Source organism: Lontra canadensis, unplaced genomic scaffold (genome assembly GCF_010015895.1).
Source record: "Lontra canadensis isolate GAN:19392208 unplaced genomic scaffold, GSC_riverotter_1.0 scaffold40, whole genome shotgun sequence".
In the NCBI taxonomy this organism is placed as follows: domain Eukaryota; kingdom Metazoa; phylum Chordata; class Mammalia; order Carnivora; family Mustelidae; genus Lontra; species Lontra canadensis.
In genome coordinates this window covers 8,296,767-8,317,639 of record NW_022631034.1, presented here as the reverse complement: position 1 = coordinate 8,317,639, position 20,873 = coordinate 8,296,767, and the positions used below count along the sequence as shown (strand labels likewise).

Genomic DNA, 20,873 nt, shown 5'->3' with positions numbered 1-20,873 from the left:
AAATCTGTTCCCTTCATTTATGCACCAAATGTTTGTTGAATTGCTGTTTGCTTCTGAGAAGACCGAGAAATAAAATCCATGTACCACACAAAACAGAGGAGCTCACATTCAAGTAGAAAAGGCAACCATCTGCCAGTAAGTGTAGTCATGCAGAGTGTGGGTGTAAAACAGAGGTATGTAGAGTGGGGCCCCCGATGTGGGAGACCTCAGTACACCGGGGGACATCCAAGAAGGAGGTGGGCAAGCTAAAGTTGAAAGATGCATAGAAGTTTGTCAAGTGGTCAAAGGAAGAACTATGTTCCATTCACAGATAGTGCGAGATCTGGTTTTGCTAGTTTAGGATAGTAGAGGGGGAGAAAATGGTCACAGTGGGGCTGAGGAGAGATGCAGGGGTCCAGGGATGAGGGACTTTGAATATCATGTGAAGGAAACTGACTCTGACATACCCAGTGGTTCTTTATGTGTGGGAGAGCAGAATGCTGTTAGTGAACTGATGTCCAGTCCCCCTGTAAGTGTGTTTGAGCTAGAGTAGAGATCCATGGAGGGCTCAGTCACCACAGATGTGTCCAACCTGTCCCTTACACACGAGGAACCTCAGGCCAGAGATCAAGTCCTCAAAAAACAACCTGACAAAGCAAAATAGGACTCGGGCTAGTGTCATCTAAGTTCAGTGCTTTAGGCTTCCTCCACACCAAGGACCTGTCATGTAAATCTAGGCTTTTTCACAGAAGGCCTGCCTTCTCTGTGTTGGATTCGAATACCGGCTCCATTCCAGCATCCTTCCCTGAGAAACTGCACCATCCCACCTTCTGGACTTCAGAACTATGGGCACTGCCTGCTGGGAGTGGGGACCTCAGTGGGAGCAAGGATGGCGATTTTTCCAAAGAGGAAATGAAGTTATTGCCATGCTTTCGAGATCTGAATCAAAATCAAAACCCAAAACAGATTGAGAAAGACCTCTTTCTTTCCTTTGAACTTGGAATCCAGGGACTGTTTTACAACTAGAAACCCATGCATCACAGTGGCAGCTCTGGACTTTGATTACCTAACCCAGACCTTGCTTCCTCAGGGCCTAGCAGGAAGCACACCAGCCTAAATAGGTGTGCGTGAGTGTGGGTGCGTGAGTGTGTGTGTGTGTGTGTGTGTGTGTGTTTCAGATTACAGGTGCCTGGGAAACGCGCGCCCAGGGCAACTGAGCAGGGGCCTGAGTTTCCTCCCACATTAGGACCCAGAAAAAGGGGCTGGAAGCTGAGCTTCACTTCCAGCTTCCCCAGGCTCGGTTCCAGCAGCGCTTGGGGCTCTCCAGAACCTCCGCGCTCGCCTTCCCTCCTCCCTTAGCAACCGCGAGGCTGTGGATACCGCCAGCGGGTGGGGGCCCGGGAGGCTACCGGGCAGCTCTGGGGCGGCGGCGGCCCAGCTCAGGTGCTCGGAGCTCGGGCGGCCGCAGTGCGGAGTCACCCGGCGAGCGCAAGTGTCGCTGCGCCAGCGAGCACGGGGCCCCGCGCACCCAACCTCCGCACCTGCCGCGGGGTCCAAAAGGGATCCTGCAAAAATGAGCCATTCTCACCCGGCTGGGTAAGTGACAACTGGAGCTTTTCCACCCCGCGGCAGGTGGCGGCTTCAGCCAGCGGCCCCTCCTCCTCCCTCCTGCAGCGGAGAAAGGGGCTAGAGGGGAAGCGAGAGGGAGGGCTGGGGAAGAAGAAACAAATAATAGGAATTCTGGGTTGCACTGAAGATGGCAGAAATCCCAGGCTTCCCATCTCCTCCCTCCCTTTCCTCGCTTCTTTCACCGACGTTCGCCTCTTTGAAATTTTCACCCTGGAAGGATTAAAAAATGGATGTGAAAAACGCATACATTAAGCAGGGACGTTATCTGGGATCAAAAAGATCCTGTGGTGTGGGACATGTGCGTTTGAATGCAAAAGTAGAGGTCACCAAAATATGCATTCGTTTGGAGATTTGGGACTGAGAGAGAAATTTTCACTGTGGCCTCTTGCAGAGAAATGAGGTGTGAGTTGATTTAATGTCGAGGGAGGTTTTACTGTGAAGGGGGCCCCTTATTTCAGTGTCATGGGGGAATCTTTGAAAGTATTTTGACCAGGGAAGGTGGTGTGATACTGGAGAGGAAGGAGAGAAGGAAGGAATTGTGCCCTCCTATGTTTACACATGATCTCCTGTTGCTTTGGGCAGGGTGACTCCTCTGAAGATGTATTTGGCAATTATTCAATCTATTCTAGAAAGTTAACACAGTCATTACTGGATGTTGTTTAAAAAAAAAAAAGTCTCTGTCCTTTTGTTGGAAGGGAGAATATCCAATTTCCTCCCGAATTAAACAATGTAATGCATATTAGATGGTTTTTTATTATGATACATCTAGTAAGCAGATAATATCCTAGTTGATCTTGCAACTAATTTGAAAATGTTTTCCTTTTTAATTGGATTTATTGCACATTTTCAAGAGCAGCAAATTAGTAGAGGACAACATATTTAAGATCATTTGGGGTTTGTGATGTCTAAAATGCCACATTAGTCGTTGTGTTTAGGATTGATAGTCAAACTTAAAGATTTTTATTTTTTAATGAATTCTCTGAGTGTAATGACATAAACAAAATGTTTGAAAAACTGGAGGTATACAAGGTGCCATGTTGGAAGTCAGTTTCAGAACTCTTTTGGAAAGCAGTGTAGCTACGACTAAACAAGCTTCTTCTCATTTTATCTCAAATTGAATTTAGTTTAGGTTCTTTCCACTTTGAGGCTGAACTCCTATGCAATTTTAGTTAGCCGTGGGTCATGTGGGATGTAAATGGCACTATTTTTCTGCAGCTGCTGTTTGCAGTATGTCCACATATGGGAAAATGAATGTGTCAGTCATGGTTGTCTTCCTATGTTTTTCAAGTTTTTGGCTAAGTTAGAATCTTATTAGACCATTTAATCATCCATTTTAAAATGTGGAAAAACCTGTAGCTGCTTATTAAATTGTGCATGATTAAGATTTCAGAAACTGAAGTGAAATTTTTCTGAAGCTCCATTAGTTCCAAGCACATTGGAAAAAAGGAAAATTTATCATCTAGGGAAAGAGTATGCTTCATGGTACTCTTCAAGAAAGATACTAAGATGGCAACACTAATTTTGCACTAAAATTATAAACTCCTGGAGAGTAGGCACCATGTCTTATTAATCTTTGTGCCCCCTTCACCTAGGACAATGTTCTGCATAAAGTAAAGCTCGGTTAATGTTTGTTGAATGAATGGTGTGTTCTGACACTGCCTTCAGCCTAGAGGTGGATGTATTCACAAAGGAAAAGCGTATTAGAGCTGAACATTTATACCATAAGCTGAACAAGTGTTTACCATGTGCCATGCTATAGAATAATGTTTTACATGAAATACCTCATTTAATTTCCCCACCCATTTCATGAGGCAGATTCTAGTCACCCTCATTCTCACAGGGAAGGGAACTGAGGTCTGAAAATTTTGAAAGGTCTCACAGGTAGGCAGGTGTCAGGGCTGGAAAGCAAAACCAGGCCATCCAGTTTCATTGCCTGTGCACTGAACAATTACACAACATTGCATCTCATGGCCAGTAGCTGAGATGTGTTGGAGCCCTAGATGCATAGAAATTCCTATCCAGATCAGACCAACATCTGACAAGTGATTCCTGTACATAACTATCTGGCATTTTGATATATAATTAGAAAATTATTTTGTAATAGTGGGTATATGTGTATTTTTTTGTTTTTAGTTCATCAAAAGTAAATGAAAACAATAAACATAAGAATAACAAAATCTAAATGCCTTAAAATTCATCCACGAACAAAATTATTCAAATTGCTGAAGTTTTTTGTCAATATAAGTAGTGATTCTTTTTCTTGACTATGCCACCATTTGGAAATAATAAAAGTTTCAGTAGCAAATAAAAGGTTTCATTAAAGCTGAGAAAGCTTTTCCATCATTGCTGAAGCAGTTTGTACTTATTACATTTTAAGAATAAATGGTAATGAAGTGCAGTGGTACAATAAAACAGAAATTTCAAATCCCTAAAATTCCACCAATCAGTAAGTGACGCCCTGATGATTTCTCTTGGTGCTTCCTTTGAGTGCCACTGCTTACTTAATTACAGCTTGAAACACTTGATGTAAAAATTGTAAAGGGCCTGTGCTGACTTGGTTCAGAAAGAGTTTGGAGTAAACAAAAGTGGTCTTAAAAACTTCTGCCAAAGATTATAATAGAGACTTTGAATCTGAGCTGCATTGTAATTTGGGGGAAGTCAACTATAAAACACCGCTCCTGGCACTGCCATCTCTAATGCAGTTGTTTCAGAGTGGAAAATTTCAGCTCATAGTCCCTCTAGTTCGCTAAATCTCACCCTGGGTTGCTATTGGTGTGTGTGTGCGTGTGTTTGTGGGTTGCGCACTAGTCCTGGAGGTGGAATGGGGATTTTATACCCCTCAGTCATGCATGAGGATAAAATGATACGGCAATTCTAACTCCTTCAAAGGATCGTCACTGAATCCACGTGAAGTTGATTCCCTGTGTGAAAGATAAGCTTGGCTCTAAGTAGAGATAGTCACACTTGTCTGTAAATTTGCTTTGAGGAATTGGAAGAATGGGGAGCATTATGGTTTATGACAAGATAAAAATGCAGAAGATGTATGCTTGGAAAGATTGCTCCAAGGTTTGGACACACTATTTTTTTTTATTTAGACTTATTAATGTATATCTTTTTAATGTAAACAAGTGTTTCTGTCCTGATGGAGTACAGATCTGCTTCCACTTATGACGGGGTTATGATCCAATAAACCCCTTGTAATATAAGTCCAAAACGCACTTAATTCACCAAACCTGCTGAATATCATAGCTTAGCCTTGCCTACCTTCAATGTACTCAGAGCACTTACATTAGCCTATATATTGGGGCAAAATCATCTCACACGAAGCCTATTGTATAATAAAGTGGTAAAAAGCTCATGCAATCTATTGAATGCTCTACTGAAGGTGAAAAACAGAATGGCTATCCGGGTACATACGGAATGGTTTAAGGGTATCAGTTGTGTATCCTTGTGACTGTATGGCTGACTGGGAGCTGCCACTGCCCAGCACCACCAGAGTGCATCATACCACATATCACAGGCCTAGGAAAAGATCAGAATTCAGAATGGTTTCTCCTGGGTGCTTATTGCTTTTGTACAGTTGTACTCAAAAAATTATAAGCCAAACCATTGTAAGTTGGGAACCATTGTATACGGAAGTATGGTATAGAAAGAATTAACACATCCCTAGTACTCGCTGGTAACTCACTCCTTCTTCATCAAAGACAGGGTGAAAACTGTTGGGAATGAAATTGTCAATTTTTAGGTAGTGGATATATATATCCAAAAGTGACAAAAAATCATAAGCCCACCATGTCATTTGCAATTGGAATGCCCATTGTAGTTTGTCTCTGCCTTTTTTTTGTTTGGTTAGTTCAACAGGGTACTTTTAAAAATTGTGATATAATTAACATATAACATAGTTTCAGGTGTATGATATAATAATTCAATATTTGTATGTCCCACAAAATGACCAACACAAATACTTATATGATTTCACTTCTATGTGAAGTCTAAAATAGCAACAACAAATGAACTAATAGATACAGAGACGGGGGAGGGGTGGAGGGAGGGTGGTGGTGATATGAGTGACGGGAGTCAAAAGGTACAATCTTCCAGTCGATAAATCATTACAGCTAATAATACTCTTTTTTTTTTTAATTTGAAAGTTGCTAAAAGAGTAGATCTTAAACATTCTTATACACACACACAATTTGTACCTATGTGTGGTGATGAATGCTGACTAGATTTAAAATTGTGGCGTCTCTGCCTTCTTACCAAAGTGTACTGCTTTGTATGGCTGTAGCAACTTTCTAGTCTCTTCGTTGCTCACCACTCACTCCTACTACCAAAATTATCTCTGTCACACAGGAAATCAGACTTGAAGTCATTAAATATTTGAATTCAAATTGGGTGGTTTCTACTCACCCTCTTGTTACATATTAACCATTTAACTTCAGAAATAAATTGTTTCTGATTAAAAGAGGTGAATTGAGTGTGTTCATTTGTGTTCATTTGTCTTGACTTCTCTGATCATCTGTTAGAGTCTGCTCTTTTTGTTATAGATGGGATGTCTTCTCTTACCCCTTTGCTTAACAAACCTGTGCACATACATAGGTGGAATTGGAAAGGGATTTGTTTGTACATCACTCAGTTCTTTGAATTCCTTCAGAGTTATAGGCCAAAAATCACATAGTGATCTATCGCCAAAAAGTGTTTTCAGGGATCTTTCAATGAGATCCTTCAATTGTGTTGAAAGCAAAGGGTTGGACTTTACTTGCGATCGTATGTGTTGCCCAGTCATGAAGACACTTGTGTTAACATCTGTGCAATTTAGGTTGCCCCTTTTATTTTCCAGGTATCCTCCTAAATTCAGTGCACCATGATAAAACACCGGGTGGTGAGAGGTGTGCCCTTCTTTTGTAAAAATAGGAAGATGATTATAAAAGGGAAGGGGGCTATGGATCATTATGATGTGGAAGAGCATTTTCAGTCAGATCAGTTTTAGGCTAGCACCGAAGAAACTAGAGGGTCTAGAAATTAATTCCTCTAAAACTACCCTTGCCCGGGTTCAATTAGGAAAGTCTTTAGGTATCCAAGGAATGTGCATATCCCAGTATGTACACCCCTTGTATAGAGAACAGGGTACTGTCAGATGCAATCTTCTGTAGCATCCCACATCCTTTCTCGCAATCTCTGCTGAAGAAAGGTATCTCTGCGAAAAGTGGAGACTTCCCCAACTTACTTTGATCATTAGTAACTACAAGAATTTTTCAGGGAGATGAGAAAATAAAACTTCTGTGACCCAATTTTCAAACCTAAAATCAGCCTCGAATAATCTGGGCCTGGGTGTTTATATATTTTCAAGAGATATATCATTGTTTATATATTTTTATATAATTTTTTATATAATTTTTTATAATTTTATATAAAATTTTATATAAATAAAAAAATTTTATATAAAAACATTTTATTTAATGTTTATATATTTTCAAGAGATATATCATTCCAGAGAATCATTTTCAATGAAAATTTCAGATTCTGGAAGATAGTACTGAAATAATCTTTTTAACTTTAATTAATAATTTTGGCACAAACTGAGAGAAGTAGTATGCAGACTGAATTATTGGCTCTTTCCTGCCAATGACTTACTCAGTTCCCCCCACAAATAGTTGAAAATAGTGTAGGCTTTGGAGTGATTCTATAAATGTCCATGGGTTTAAAGTAAACTATTAAATTAAGTGGTGGTAAAATTTGTAAAAGTGGAAAAAATATCTAGGATTCAAAATTCATAAAGATCTGCAAGCATCTTTGTCACCTTTTCCTAAACTTGAAGTCCCAAATGATATATTATAAATATGATTTATATTTTTTGAAAGGATGAGGGAAGAGGACCATCACTTGAGTCACAGTCAAAGTAAAACCCTTGGCACCTCAAACACAAATAAATATAGTGAACTGACAGACTTTTATGCTTTCAGATAAACTATTTAAGGTAAATGTATTTAATATAGTTACCTTATTAAATTAATTATTGGTTTGAATGATCAATTGCTGGTCCTGGTTGCACTGAATAAGACTTGGGCAATGCCCTCTAAGGTGACTTATTTGAGTGTATAGACACTGCATTTTGATTTTTCTTTAGTTCCTGGCTTCGGCCTACCTCCATGGTTCTGAAACTTATGCATACAAAGAATTACTGAGTGGTGCAGCATACACAAAACCATGAGTATCATACTTTATGGATTAAGCTCATGATTTTTAAGAATATTTTTGACAATATAATACATTTGCATCTTGTGCTAATTACAACCCAAACGTTAGGTAGGATTCCACTATACCTCTGGTTTCTAACCACTCAGAAGCCATTTTTTTAAATTTTATTTTTTATAAACATATATTTTTATCCCCAGGGGTACAGGTCTGTGAATCACCAGGTTTACACACTTCACAGCACTCACCATAGCACATACCCTCCCCAATGTCCATAACCCCACCCCCCCAACCCCCCTCCCCCCATCAACCCTCAGTTTGTTTTGTGCGATTGAGAGTCACTTATGGTTTGTCTCCCTCCCAATCCCATCTTGTTTCATTTACTCTTCTCCTACCCCCTTAACCCCCCATGTTGCATCTCCTCTCCCTCATATCAGCGAGATCATATGATAGTTGTCTTTCTCCGATTGACTTATTTCGCTAAGCATGATACCCTCTAGTTCCATCCACGTCGTCACAAATGGCAAGATTTCATTTCTTTTGATGGCTGCATAGTATTCCATTGTGTATATATACCACATCTTCTTTATCCATTCGTCTGTTGATGGACATCTAGGTTCTTTCCATAGTTTGGCTATTGTAGACATTGCTGCTATAAACATTCGGGTGCACGTGCCCCTTCAGATCACTACGTTTGTATCTTTAGGGTAAATACCCAGCAGTGCAATTGCTGGGTCATAGTGACCCTTACTCTTCTTGTCTACCAGTTTCTTTCGTATGGTTAACTCTTTTTTTGGTCTATGGGCAGATGACTGAGAGGTGTAATTTCTTTTTCTGCCCAGGGCTCTGGGGGATCTCTTTGGAGAGCTTCATTATCCTGTCCACATCCATCCAAACTACCTACATGGAGGTGGTGGGATAGAGAAGGTATCTGTCCCCCTTTTGGATGGATCATCAATGACGCTTTTCTGTTTGCCGTCACAGATAATTTGAAATCAAAGTGTGGGTTTCTTTGTACTCAAGAAGTACATTCCTTGTTTCTATCTAAATCCATGTTACATCGTTCAGTTGGTCATCTTTTTCACTGTGCTTGTGTTTTGGGCTGAATTGTAACCACACCCAAATTCATATTTGCTGTGCTAACTCCCAGTGCCTCAGATGTGACTGTATTATAAGATATGATCCTTAAGATGTAATTATGGTTAAATGAGGTCAATGGGGTCATTCATCTAATATGACTGGTGTCATTATAAGAAGGGGATGTTAGGACATAGACATACACACAAAAAGAAGACCACGTGAAGATAGAGAGGAAAAATGGCCATCTGCAAGCTCAAGGGACAGGCCTGGAACAGATTTTCCCTTATTGCTTTCAGAAGAGACCAACCCTGTTGAGACCTTGATCTTAGACATCTAGTCTCCAGAACTGTGCACAATAAACTGTTGTTTAAGCCCCAGTCTGTGATACTTCATTATGCAGCCCTCCAGCACTAATACAACCTGTTTGTCACTGCTGCAAACAGTGGTTCTGCAAAAGCTAAAGATGGCCTTTATGAGAAATGTAGTCATTGGAAATAAATGATTTAACAAAATGAGGCTCATGAAGAGTGGAGATTGGAAGCCAAAAGTTGAAAAGGGAGATAACACTCAAAGCAAACAGAAAATATGATTAAAGCGCTAGTGAGGAGAAGTAATTAAGATAATAAGTCAATGATCTCTACTGGTTAAGTATTGAACTTTTCTTTTTAGTCTGATTCGTAATCAAATTACTCCCCACCTCTCAGCATCTTACACTAGTTGGGCTGGAAAATTGTACATTTTAAGCTGGTGATCCATTTTTCTGTGACTGTTATTATTTTCTTATAATAATAATAAACATTTATAAATTAATGAAAATTCTTAGGGCAAAATATTGAAACAAGGGAAAAACAGCAGGGAACTAAACAGACAATATAAATTGCACATAGTAGTTATGAAACAGCATTAAAAACTAAGGATTTTAAATTGAATTGAATCATAGTGTTTTATGGTAGCAGTTAATCTGACATTCTCTATATGCCATGGATTGTAATATTTTATATTTGTGAATATTATGTGGCTCTCATATTAAGAAGTTGTCTTTCTTCATAGCTTGCTCCAAGATGTTTACAATAATATTGTTTCTGTTGTTTAGATTCAAATAAAAATAATCTGCTGTAAATTAGAATAATAGACTTGGAGGAGATCTCAATGAGTCTCCGGGTACTAGGGATACAAGTTGTTTTTATTTTCTTCCTTATACTTACCTGTATTTTGAAAAATTTTTACTTTGAGCAAAAAAGAAAAGAAAAAAGAAAAACTGCTTGACATCCTCCCATTGATAATCATAGTAGGGTTTTTTTGTCATTTTATTTTTTCTCCATTTTCCTATGTCTATCCTACTTTGAAAGCTATACGGACAAAGCTATATTGTTTGAAAGGCTGTTTCTAAGCCAGTACTATTTTTAAAGTTACACCAACAAGTAAGGAAGGGAATTCCCTCGTAGCATTCCAGTTGTCTTTATGTTTCCCTTGTAACTACAAATGTCTTGAGGGTGGAGACCATACCTCTCTACATATTTTGGTCCTCCATGTACTTCAGGACTATACCCTGTGCTTGGCTCAGTAATTGCTGACATAAGCAATCCCCTTGAAATCAGTAGCTTGGAATCTCTCAAACTACCAGCAAATGGCTCTTTCACCATAATTTGTAGGGATTTATATGAGGTTATCACTGTTAAATTTTTCTTTCCTACGAATTTTGCTTTCCTCTCAGTCAAACTTGACACTTAGAGCTTTGTCCAGGCAGGAATCTTCCAGAAGAGGAAATGGGCTTAGGGAGTGAATGAGGCTTAGCTGAGGCTGCATTCTGTGTAGAGCGGTATTGAAGTTCCAGTCCTCGGTGAAGAGATTAGCCCACAGAAGAAGAAAAGGGAAAGTCTGAAGTTTCAGGACGAAATGCAAGAGCGTGGGGAAGGCACCAGATCCCAAAGTCCTATTTCAGGCCGCAGAGGAGGTCAAGAAGCAAGTTGGGAGACAAGGTCCAAGGAAAGGTAGAAACGGTTTGGGGAGTGTGGACGGAAGGTTAGAGCATTTCAAAGGAAGCCACAAACAAGGACTTGAAGTCTCAGAAAGATTGGAACTGTCTGAAAGTCATCTGTTTTTTTGTGTCCTTCTAAGTGAAAAAGAATGATATTCCACAGAGAAAATCAATGTTTCATTAAAAAAAAATATGAGATGAACATGCTACAGTAGGAAGAAGAATATTGTTGGGGTCAGATAGACATAGGTTTGAATCTCAGTTGTGCCTTATGGGGACTTAGGAAAGTTAATTTCCCTGTGCCTCACTTTCCTTTTTCAAAAATTGGGCTAATAAATACCTTCCTTGCAGGAATATTGGCACATATTAGAGACTCAGTGAGTGACAGCTATTGTGTGTCTATTTTGATCTTCATGCAAAGCATATGTTGCTTAAGTCTTTTTTGTTTGTTTTTTTTCTTGTTTAATTTTTCCAGCTTTATGGAGATGTAATTGACAATATTATATAAGTTTAAGGTGCACAGTGTGAAGGTTTCATATATGTATGTTTTATGAAATGTTAGTTAACACATCGTTAAATCTTTAGCATCTAATTCTTAAAGTACATCAACTCAATGGTAACTTCCAAAATCCACCGAGCATTTAGTATAGATAAGCAATTTCCTAGGTTTTTAGTATTGACTCATTTAACGCTCTCAATGATTTTCAAAAACAGCACTCTTATTATTTCCATTTTCAGAGGAAAATAGAAGGCACGGGGAAGTTAAGTACCTTGCCCCTCTTTGCTAGTCTACTCAGTAGCTGATATGGTTAGATAGTTAAGATTCAAACTGAGGAAATTGGACTTGAGAGGTGAAACTCTCAGCTACCATACTCTGCCTCCTCAAGGATACTGGTGGTAGAATAATTTAGTCATGCTGTGTCCCTGCTTAAAACCCTCCATGGCTACTAGAAAACTGGCCAGTCCCAGGCCCATCTTACAGGCCACTCCTTTGACTTTTAAACAACTGTTCGTTTTATTAAGCCAAACTGCCCTCCCTGTACTTTCGCTCATCATTTGGGATGTTCCTGCCTTCTTAGCATCTTTCACAGGTCAACCGTTCACTTATCTGTCCACCATATGCTTTCTCTTCTTTAGGCTGAGCTCCTCAGGACTGTTGACAGGACCTTGTAGAACACAGTTCAGCTTAGTGGTTCAAGCAGAACAGTCCCTGATTAGAATGGTGGATCTGCCTTTAACTAGTTATGAGCTGCTCGGCTAAGCACTCTATTATTTTAGTTTACTCTTCCGTGAAGAGGGTGGATAATAGTACTTTGCAGGGTTGTTTTGAGAATTAAAGTACATCGCTCATGTTAGTAGAGTGTTTACTGTGTGCACTACAAAAATGTTAGTGATCTATAAATACTAGTGATGAAAATTATTGGTTCCTAGAACTTTCCCTCCTGTCACCTTTTCTCCAAACAGCATCCTTATCTCCCTTGGTTTGCACGCTATTTTTCCATTAATGCATATTTCTTTAAGTGTCCACAATTTATTTTTTTCTCTCCAAAGAATTGAAATTCTTAAGCCTCCAGAGAAGAGCTTAGAGGCTCAAACCTCTTCTTTTGGGAACTGTCCACCTTAGGGAGTTCCAGGCCTACTGACTTCCCATGAACTAGTTTCTTATTGCCTCATCTGTGAACACTGCAAAACTATCTCGCCAGTAGTCAGCACAGTTGGAGACTAGTTTTGTTTTTACTAGTCACTTCAAACCATCATATTAAGGCTATAAATAAAATAATATTATGGTTCTCATCTGTCTGCTTCATTGGAATAAGCTGAGAGAAATTGTAAATCAATATTTAGCATAATTGCTGAGATCTGGCAGGTTTGGATACAAATAAAAAGAATGAAGAATGTAATATAAAATCATTTACATAATATTAGTTCAATCACTCTCTATAAAGTGGCAGGCAGCTGAGACTCATGGTCTAATTTTTGTTGGCAAAGAATTTTCTTAAAAAGGTTGGGAAAATAATTGACCCTTATGTCAATTAGTCTTCTGGATTGGTCTTTCTTCAAGTTTCCTCAAAAGGTTTTTCTTTTTTTCCTGCCTCCCTAGGAAATTTTCTTTTAATGCAATTTTGTAGCATATGCAAAGGCATTTATTTGACAAAAACAAAACAACAAAACTAACATTGTCAGCATGATCATCCACACTGAGGGTTCTGAATTAAAAAAAAAAAAAAAAGCCAAAATATGTAAAGCATGCTTTTGAACCTCTTTTGGCATAAACTACTTTCAGTTATTATCCTGAAGCAGAAGACAGGTTACGATCCTTACACATGGATTTTTTTTTAAAGGTTGTATGTCAAGGAATTGGACCAATGTATTTTGTTTCCATGAACGGATTTATAATCTCATTCATTCAGCAAGTATTGAAGTGTTTACTGTAGATATGGCATCACCGTACAACTTGTGAGAGGGATGGATACATGGAGGGGTCTTATATGAGTCTAAAGGGAGTGATCAAACATGATGAAAGAAATTCTGGTGCGAGGTGGCAACACAAGGGCCCAAGGAAAGGGACAGCTACAATTCTATGGGAATTCCTGTGACATCCTGGCATCTTCTTTTTGAGTCTTTGGACGTGAGTTTACTGATGAGCTATGCCTCTTTTTATAACCTCAGTGTCCTGAATGTAAAATAGGAGAGTTGACTAGAACTCATGTGGTCATTTCTATAATCCCGTGGCTCCAGGTAAATACATTTCCAGACCAGTAAACTTAGATCATCCACTTCAGGAAGCAGTCACAGCATTTGACTTCATGGTGATAATTGCAAAAAGAAAATTGAATTCGCCAGGGTCATGCATCTTGTAAGGGGTAGAATTAAGAATTTGACCTCAAGCTTTCTAGCCCCAAGTCTCATCCTTTTTTTTTTTTTTAATCTCATAAAATTTATTTTGGGCTGAAGTATTTGATATAGATTTATTTGCCTTTAATAGCTACAGGAAAATCATTGCACCTATTAAGAGTTAAGGTGTCTGGTCTTAAATTTTCTCACTCTTAAATGACAGAGATGCAGTTTTCAGTGATGTGAAGCTACACAGTTTATTATTTTCTTTATTTGTCTGGTTATTTGTGCTGCTTTCAGTTATTTTGTTTGGAGAAGTTGTTCCCGTTTAGATTTTATTAACTTCTTTGCTAAGAATCTTGCTGAGATTGCAAAATCTTAGTTTTAGTTGGTTGGCTTGAGTGTGATGCGTTTCCTCATAGAGCTGCAATTCTGTAGATTCTTATAAATCTCTTTGATGGACAGTGAGAAAGTCAAACGGGTCAAGAGGTAGAGCTCTATTGCTTGTGAATTGTAGCAAAATGGCAATCAAACCACAATATCCTATGATTTGTTTAATTTGCTTTCCCAGTACAAAGACTTGATAAGTGAGTTGCAGAAACATTTTATCTGGTTGTCATTGCTAGAAGCCTGCCTTGGCAGAGGAGTTTTGATGTAGGCCCTCCTAGAACACTATCAAACTCTACAAATTGCAGATTTAGTGACCTCTGAAATGCAAAGCAGCTCTCGATTAGGCTCTTGTCTTTAGCAATAAAACTATGCTCATTCACCTAAGTCTTATTTGATTTTGTTGAGCATAAAATGATGTAATCAGTTCTTCCAGATTTGTAGGTGAGTTGAACCTTTCCGTTTGTGGCAATGTAAAGAAATATCTTGCATAAAATTTCTTGATTGAAATGCTGCTGAAAATGTCAATGTGTTTGCTAGAGTCCTCATGTTCTTTTTGTTGGGGATAGGAAATGGTTGAAGGAGTATATGAGCCCCTTTGGTCAAATATTGCATATAGAAGATGAATTTCTGGATAAAACTGTGTAAAGCATACTTCTGTATGTTGACTCATGTAATCAATCATTTTATTTAATAGCTCCTGTGATATATCTTGCTACTTATTTTTGAAATTAGTTAGTGGTGTGCTGGTAAACTGGCTTTTCAGAAAGAAAAAAGCCCAGATTTATAGTGTTTGTTAATTTCTGTGGTGTAAATACTCCCACGATAGCCAATTTCATGCTAACAATGGCTTGCAAAACTCCTGAAAATCTTAATGGTTATCTCATTAGAGCCAGTATGAGTCGGCCCAATACTCCACAGTTATTACTTTTAAAATATAGTTTCGTATGCTTTCTAATTGTTTTATGTGGAAAATCCTTCTCTCTAACCTCATTTTGAGGCTTTTAATGGTAGGGATCCTGCCATATTCTTTCCTCTTCCTCAGATTTAGTTATATATGTGCAGTAATTAAGCATACATAGTGACCTATTACATCAATATTAAGAAGATTCTTTCACATTTTAACATTACTAAAATCATTTGTGCTTACATCAATGGCATGCTAAAACGTAATTGGCAAAATTTTCTTCTTTCTTAGTGTTTCATATAATCATTATTTGAATTTCATGAAATATGTTAAGTGCTGATTAATTGATGTTTGACACAAGTGCAATTACATCCTATGGGCTAAACTGTCTTTTCACATATTACATTCACCTAAAGAAGTTATATCTCTATTGTTATCCTTATGAGAAAAATCTATTGTTTGAATATATTGACTCCTTAGTGTCCCTCCTGTTCTTTTGTCTTAGTGCTCATATTTGACACATCAAAATTTAGGCTCCAATTTATTTTGTACATCCTGGTATGGTGCCAAGAACTGTCTTCCTCCATCTGGGAAGTGTCCCTTTTGAAAGTGAGGATCACTGGCATGACTGGATGTGGTCATTGGACAGTGTATATATTATTGCCATAACATTCAGCATCTAGTGTTTCTGCTGCCTGGCATCTGGCATATAGGAAAAGCCCTGTGATAGGCAGAATAACGAATGCCCCTCAAAGAAGTCCATCCCTGTCTTAGTCTTCAGAACATGTGAAATTTACATGGCAAAGGGAAATTAAGTTTGCACATGGAATAAGGTTGCTAATCAGCTGACCCTAAAATAAAATGGGGGGAGCCTCTAGAATGTGGAAAATATCCTTCTTTAGAGATTCCAGAAGGAATGTAGTCCTGATGACACCTTGACTCTAGTCTAGTGAGACCCATTTTGAACTTTGGACCTCCAGAAGTATAAGGCAATAAATTCGTGTTAAGCTACTAAGTTGTGGTACTTTGGTACAGTAGCAGTAATAAACTAGTACAAGCTTCATTAATTCAGATAGGCAAAAATCACAATTTGATCTAAATAAAACTGGTTGTGTTGAAATTATTCTTTATATTCTCTCTGAACAAGTTTGCTAGGGAAATTTGTATCATAAAGCAGATTGCAGAAATATATATTAGAGAATAAGATAATTTAAAGATTTCAGAATATTGTTTTTATGCTAATGATATGGCTAATTACAAATGAAGTTATGTATTGATTTCATTTGTAAGTATTTTCATTTAAAATTTTTCTATTTCTGTACCAGGGAATTTATAGAATTACATTTTTCTGTGATGATTTCATGATTCTTATTTTTCTGTCATCATACTTAACATCCTGGTCCCCACCTTAGCAAGCCCTGGTGAGTGGTGTTCCACTGTGACTTGGCAAATATTATAAGGAACAAGTTTTAGGTTATGTGATCTTTAGCAAGTGACTTAAACTAAGGTTTGTTTTCCTAATCCACAAAAGACAAAAAAGACAATTATGCTTTCTGTTCTGGACCACATGCTTGTGTCCTCCTCCGATTCATATGCTAAAACCATAATCCCCAGTGCAATGGTATTTGGAGCTGGGGCTTTTGGGAGGTAGGTCATGAGGATGGAGCCCTCATGATGGGATTAGTGCCCCTGTAAGAAGAGGCGAGAAAGAGCTTGCCTTTCTGTCTGCTCCGTGCCACGTGAGAATATAAAGACCAGATGGCTGTTCACCATCCAGGAAGAGGGCCTCACCAGGAGCCTGACCTTGCTGGTGCATTGACCTCAGACTTCCAGCCCTCAGAACTGGCAAATAAATATCTGTTGGTTAAGTCACCCAGTTCATTTTGTGACAGAGTCTGAACAGACTCAGAAAATGGTTCCAAGAAGTGGAATGCTGCTATAACAAATACCTAAAAATGTGGAAGCAGGTTTGGAATTGGTAATGGAGTAGTGACTGGAAAAGTTTTGAGGAGCAAAAGGTTTTTTCCAGCTTTATTGAGCCATAATTGACATATAATATTGTGTAAGTCTAAGGTGTACAATGTGATGATTTGATAGATGTTGATATTGCAAAATGTTTACCACAGTAAGTTTCTTTAACACATTCATCATCTTGCATAATTACTTTTTAAAATATATAATTTCTAAGCAACTTCCAAGTATGTGATACAACATCGTTAACTGTATTCACCATGGTGTACATTAGATCCCCAGAACTTATGCATCTTGTAACTGGAAATTTGTACCCTCTCACCAATATCTCTTCATTCCTCTCACGTGCAATCCCTGGCAACCATCATTCAGTATTTCTGTTAGTTCATTTAAAAAATATCCACATACAAGTGAGATTGCACAGTATTTTTCTTTCTCTGACTTACCTAATTTAGTATAATGTCCTAAAATATATCCATGTTATTGCAAATGGCAGGATTTCCTTTCTTTAATGTGGAATAATAGTCCAGTGTGTGTGTGTGTGTGTGTGTGTGTGTGTGTGTATTCATTATATTTTCCTTATCCTTTTATACATCGATGGACACTTAGATTGTTTCCATGAGTTGGCTATTATGAATAATGCTGCAGTGAACTTGGGGGTGCAGATATCTTTTCAAGATCATGATTTCATTTCTTTTGGAAGTATTTCCAGAAATGGGATTGCTGGATCTTATGGGAATTCTATTTTTAATTTTTTGAGAAACCTCTATACAATTTTCCATAGTGTACCAATTTACACTCCCACCAATAATGTGCAAAGAAAGGGTCCCTCATCTCTCCCTTCTCACCAACACTTAAAATCTCTTATCTTTTGGAGAATAGCCATCTTAACAGATGTGAAGTGATTATCTCATTGTGGTTTTGATATCCATTTCCTTGATGATAAACTGAATATCACTTCACATACTTGTTGGCCATTTGTATTTTCCTTCTTTTTTTTTTTTTTTGGAAAAAATGTCTTTTCAGGTCTTCTCCTCATTTTTAACTGGATTATTGTTATAGTTATTATGCTTACTTTTGAGTTGTATGAGGTCCTTATATATTTTGGATATTAACTCTGTATCAGACATATGGTTTGCAAGTATTTTCTTGTGAAGGAATTTTCCTGTAATTCTGGTGAGAGCTCAAAAAATAAAAGGGAGCTGGAGAAAAAGCTTCCTTCATCTTAGAGAACACATAGATAATTGTGTACAGAATGTTAGTAGAAATATGGATGGTAAAGGCCATTCCAATGAGGTCTGAGTTGGAAATGAGAAACATGCTATTGGAAACTGGAGGAAAAGCGATCCTAGTTATAAAGTGGCGAAGAACTTGGCCGCAATCTTGTTCATGTTCTAGTGTCTTGTGGAAGGTAGAACAACCAAGGTATAGTAAGTCACTTGCTCCCAGCTACGGAGCCAGTAATGGTGAAGCCAGGATTGAACTGGAGCTGGAGTCTTGACCACTACGTCTGTCTTGACCACTACGTCTGTGGGGAGAGGCAGTGCTGGGAGAGGGCTTAGGTTCCAGATCACTGAGGCCAGAAGAAATTCTTCTATCACTGTGGTATGTGAAGAAGTGTTACTTTAGTCAGGCTTTTCTATGACTGGCTCACATTAAATGATAATCTTGTTTTAGAGATTTTCCATTTCAGGAAGATGGGAGAGCTGTACTAGCTTTCATTCCAACGGGCCTAAAAGAAATCACGTGAGACTGTGTATGTGGAAGGGCTTTGTAATCTGCTAATGGGATGGGAATATTATACTTCTTGCCCAATTTAGGGCACAGAATCTGACATGGAGACACTTAAATATGCATTGTCCATTTGTGAATGAATTGACCTACGACACAGGAGGAAATAAAGTATGCCCACGTGCTCTCACACACATACACACACACACACACACACACACACTGTATGTATACATATACTTCCCCCTTGTATACTAGATTGGGAACGCTGTGGGTACAGTGTCTGTGCCATCTCTGAATCACTGGTATCTTGTGGAATGCCCTGAAAATAGTCAGTGTTCAATAAATGCTTGTGATTAATAATATTATAGTGCTTGTCTTTTCAGATGGGGTTTTTATGGGATAGATTCTCTTTGGGGGCAGATGGAGGGATTGATAGGAACCACTGACTTTATTACTTCAGAGCTCCACTTATATATTCTACACAGTGGGAGGCAGGGGTTTCAGGGTTAAGTGTTGAAGGACTGCAGCTGGGAAGGCAGCACTCCCAGTGACTCAGCAGCCTGCTCCTCTAATCCCTACACCGCAGGAATGTGGGGTGTTTATCAGAGTGGAGGAAACAGGACCCGTCATAGAGACAGGGTTGCTCTGTTTCCTGGGGGACCATCTTCCCTGGTGCACTGAGCCAGATAGTGGGTTGCTCTACACCAGGTGATGAGAGGATGGGTAAGTAGGCTTGTCCATCAGATGAAGAAGCCAATGAGTTAGGCCTGTCTTGGTATTTAGCTGTGGGACTTGGCGTGAACAGCATGGCCTTTGAATGATATAGTCACAGTGGCCTGGTAATTGCTGTGATCAGCGCAGTTGTTGATCTTATGGACCACAGCAGGGAGGATCATGGGACAGGGTAGCACGACCAGAAGTCCAGCTTTGACCAGAGATGCAGAGAGTGACTTACAAAGGAAGTGGAGTGCTGCAGGTGCAACACAATCACCTCGGGTGAGGTGACCTCATCTGGCCCAGGGCTCTGCTGAGGGCAAGAGAGAAAAGAAAAGGGTGTGTGTGTTGGGGGAACAGTATCAGTGACTGGAGAGGACAAAGGCAGAAACATCAGAAAAGCTCTACTAATCGAACTTTGTGGCCGGGTCAGTAAAGCTCTTATAATTGAGCAAGTGCAAAGGGAAGCCACAAACCCATACCAAGCACACAGGAAGAGAAGCAGAGCCGAGAGGATTAGACAGACCATGGTTGTGGCTGAGACACAGGATTACTACCATCTCCCTGTGGAGGCTTCATGGTCTGAACAAGGGTGACATTTGCATGGATACAAAAGAAATGTTTGCTTTGACTGCTAATGTAGTCCCATCAGTCTCCTGGGACAGACTACCACAGACTGGGTGGCTTAAACAACAGAAACTTATTTCTCACAGTTCTAGAGGCTGGGACGTCCAAGATCTATGTGCCCGCAGATTCAGTGTCTTGTGAGAGCTGCTTCCTGGTTCAAACCCGGTTGTTTTCTTGCTGTCTCCTCATATGGTGAAAGTGTCAAGGGCGCTCTCTGGGGTCTTTTTTATAAGGGCACCAATCTCATTCATGAGGGCTCCACGCTCTGATCCTATTACTTTGGAAGCCCACCACCTCCTAATACCATCACACGGGGGTTTAGGATTTTAACATACGAATTTTAGAAGGAAGCAAACATTCAGTCCTTAACAACTGTTTTTCTAACTCTGTATATAATTCACTTTAGTACAATTTCTTGTTATCAAACAGTTTGTTATTCTAAAGTTTCAGTTTAAAAAAAAAATTAGGCACTGCTGAAAAAGAAATCAGTGACCCCAGATGGACCCAGCTAGTTATTTTTCAAATTTTCTGCCAAGGCCAGATATATGATAGTCATGGAAAGAGTTGTTTTACAAATAGCATCCCAACCAGGGACTTTCAATCTTTAAAGGTGAGAAAGCTGATGTGTTCAAAGGTTTCAACTCCACTGGACCTTTCGGTAAGACTGGAGGAATGTCATGGACACATACTCATTTAGTATGAGCCTGAGGGGGCAGAATTAGGATGAGATGTCGCCAAAGCTGGCTAAGCATTATTCTTAGGACCTAAATATTGAAAAAGTTACAAATTCTGAATTGAAAAAGGGGGATTCTTTTCAGCCAGTAGGGAAGTTAAAGTTCA

The 20,873-nt window shown here is 39.0% G+C and overlaps 1 protein-coding gene across 1 annotated transcript in view; it reads left to right on the top strand.

Annotated features, from left to right (window-relative positions):
- The first annotated feature begins 400 nt into the window (after positions 1–400).
- ERICH3 (glutamate rich 3) overlaps positions 401–20,873 on the top strand; it is a 93,252-nt gene continuing 72,779 nt past the window's right edge. Inside the window, exons 1-2 of the mRNA XM_032870292.1 lie at positions 401–512; positions 1,275–1,575. Of these exons, the coding sequence (XP_032726183.1) occupies positions 401–512; positions 1,275–1,575 (413 nt within the window). The remainder of the gene's footprint in view (positions 513–1,274; positions 1,576–20,873) is intronic.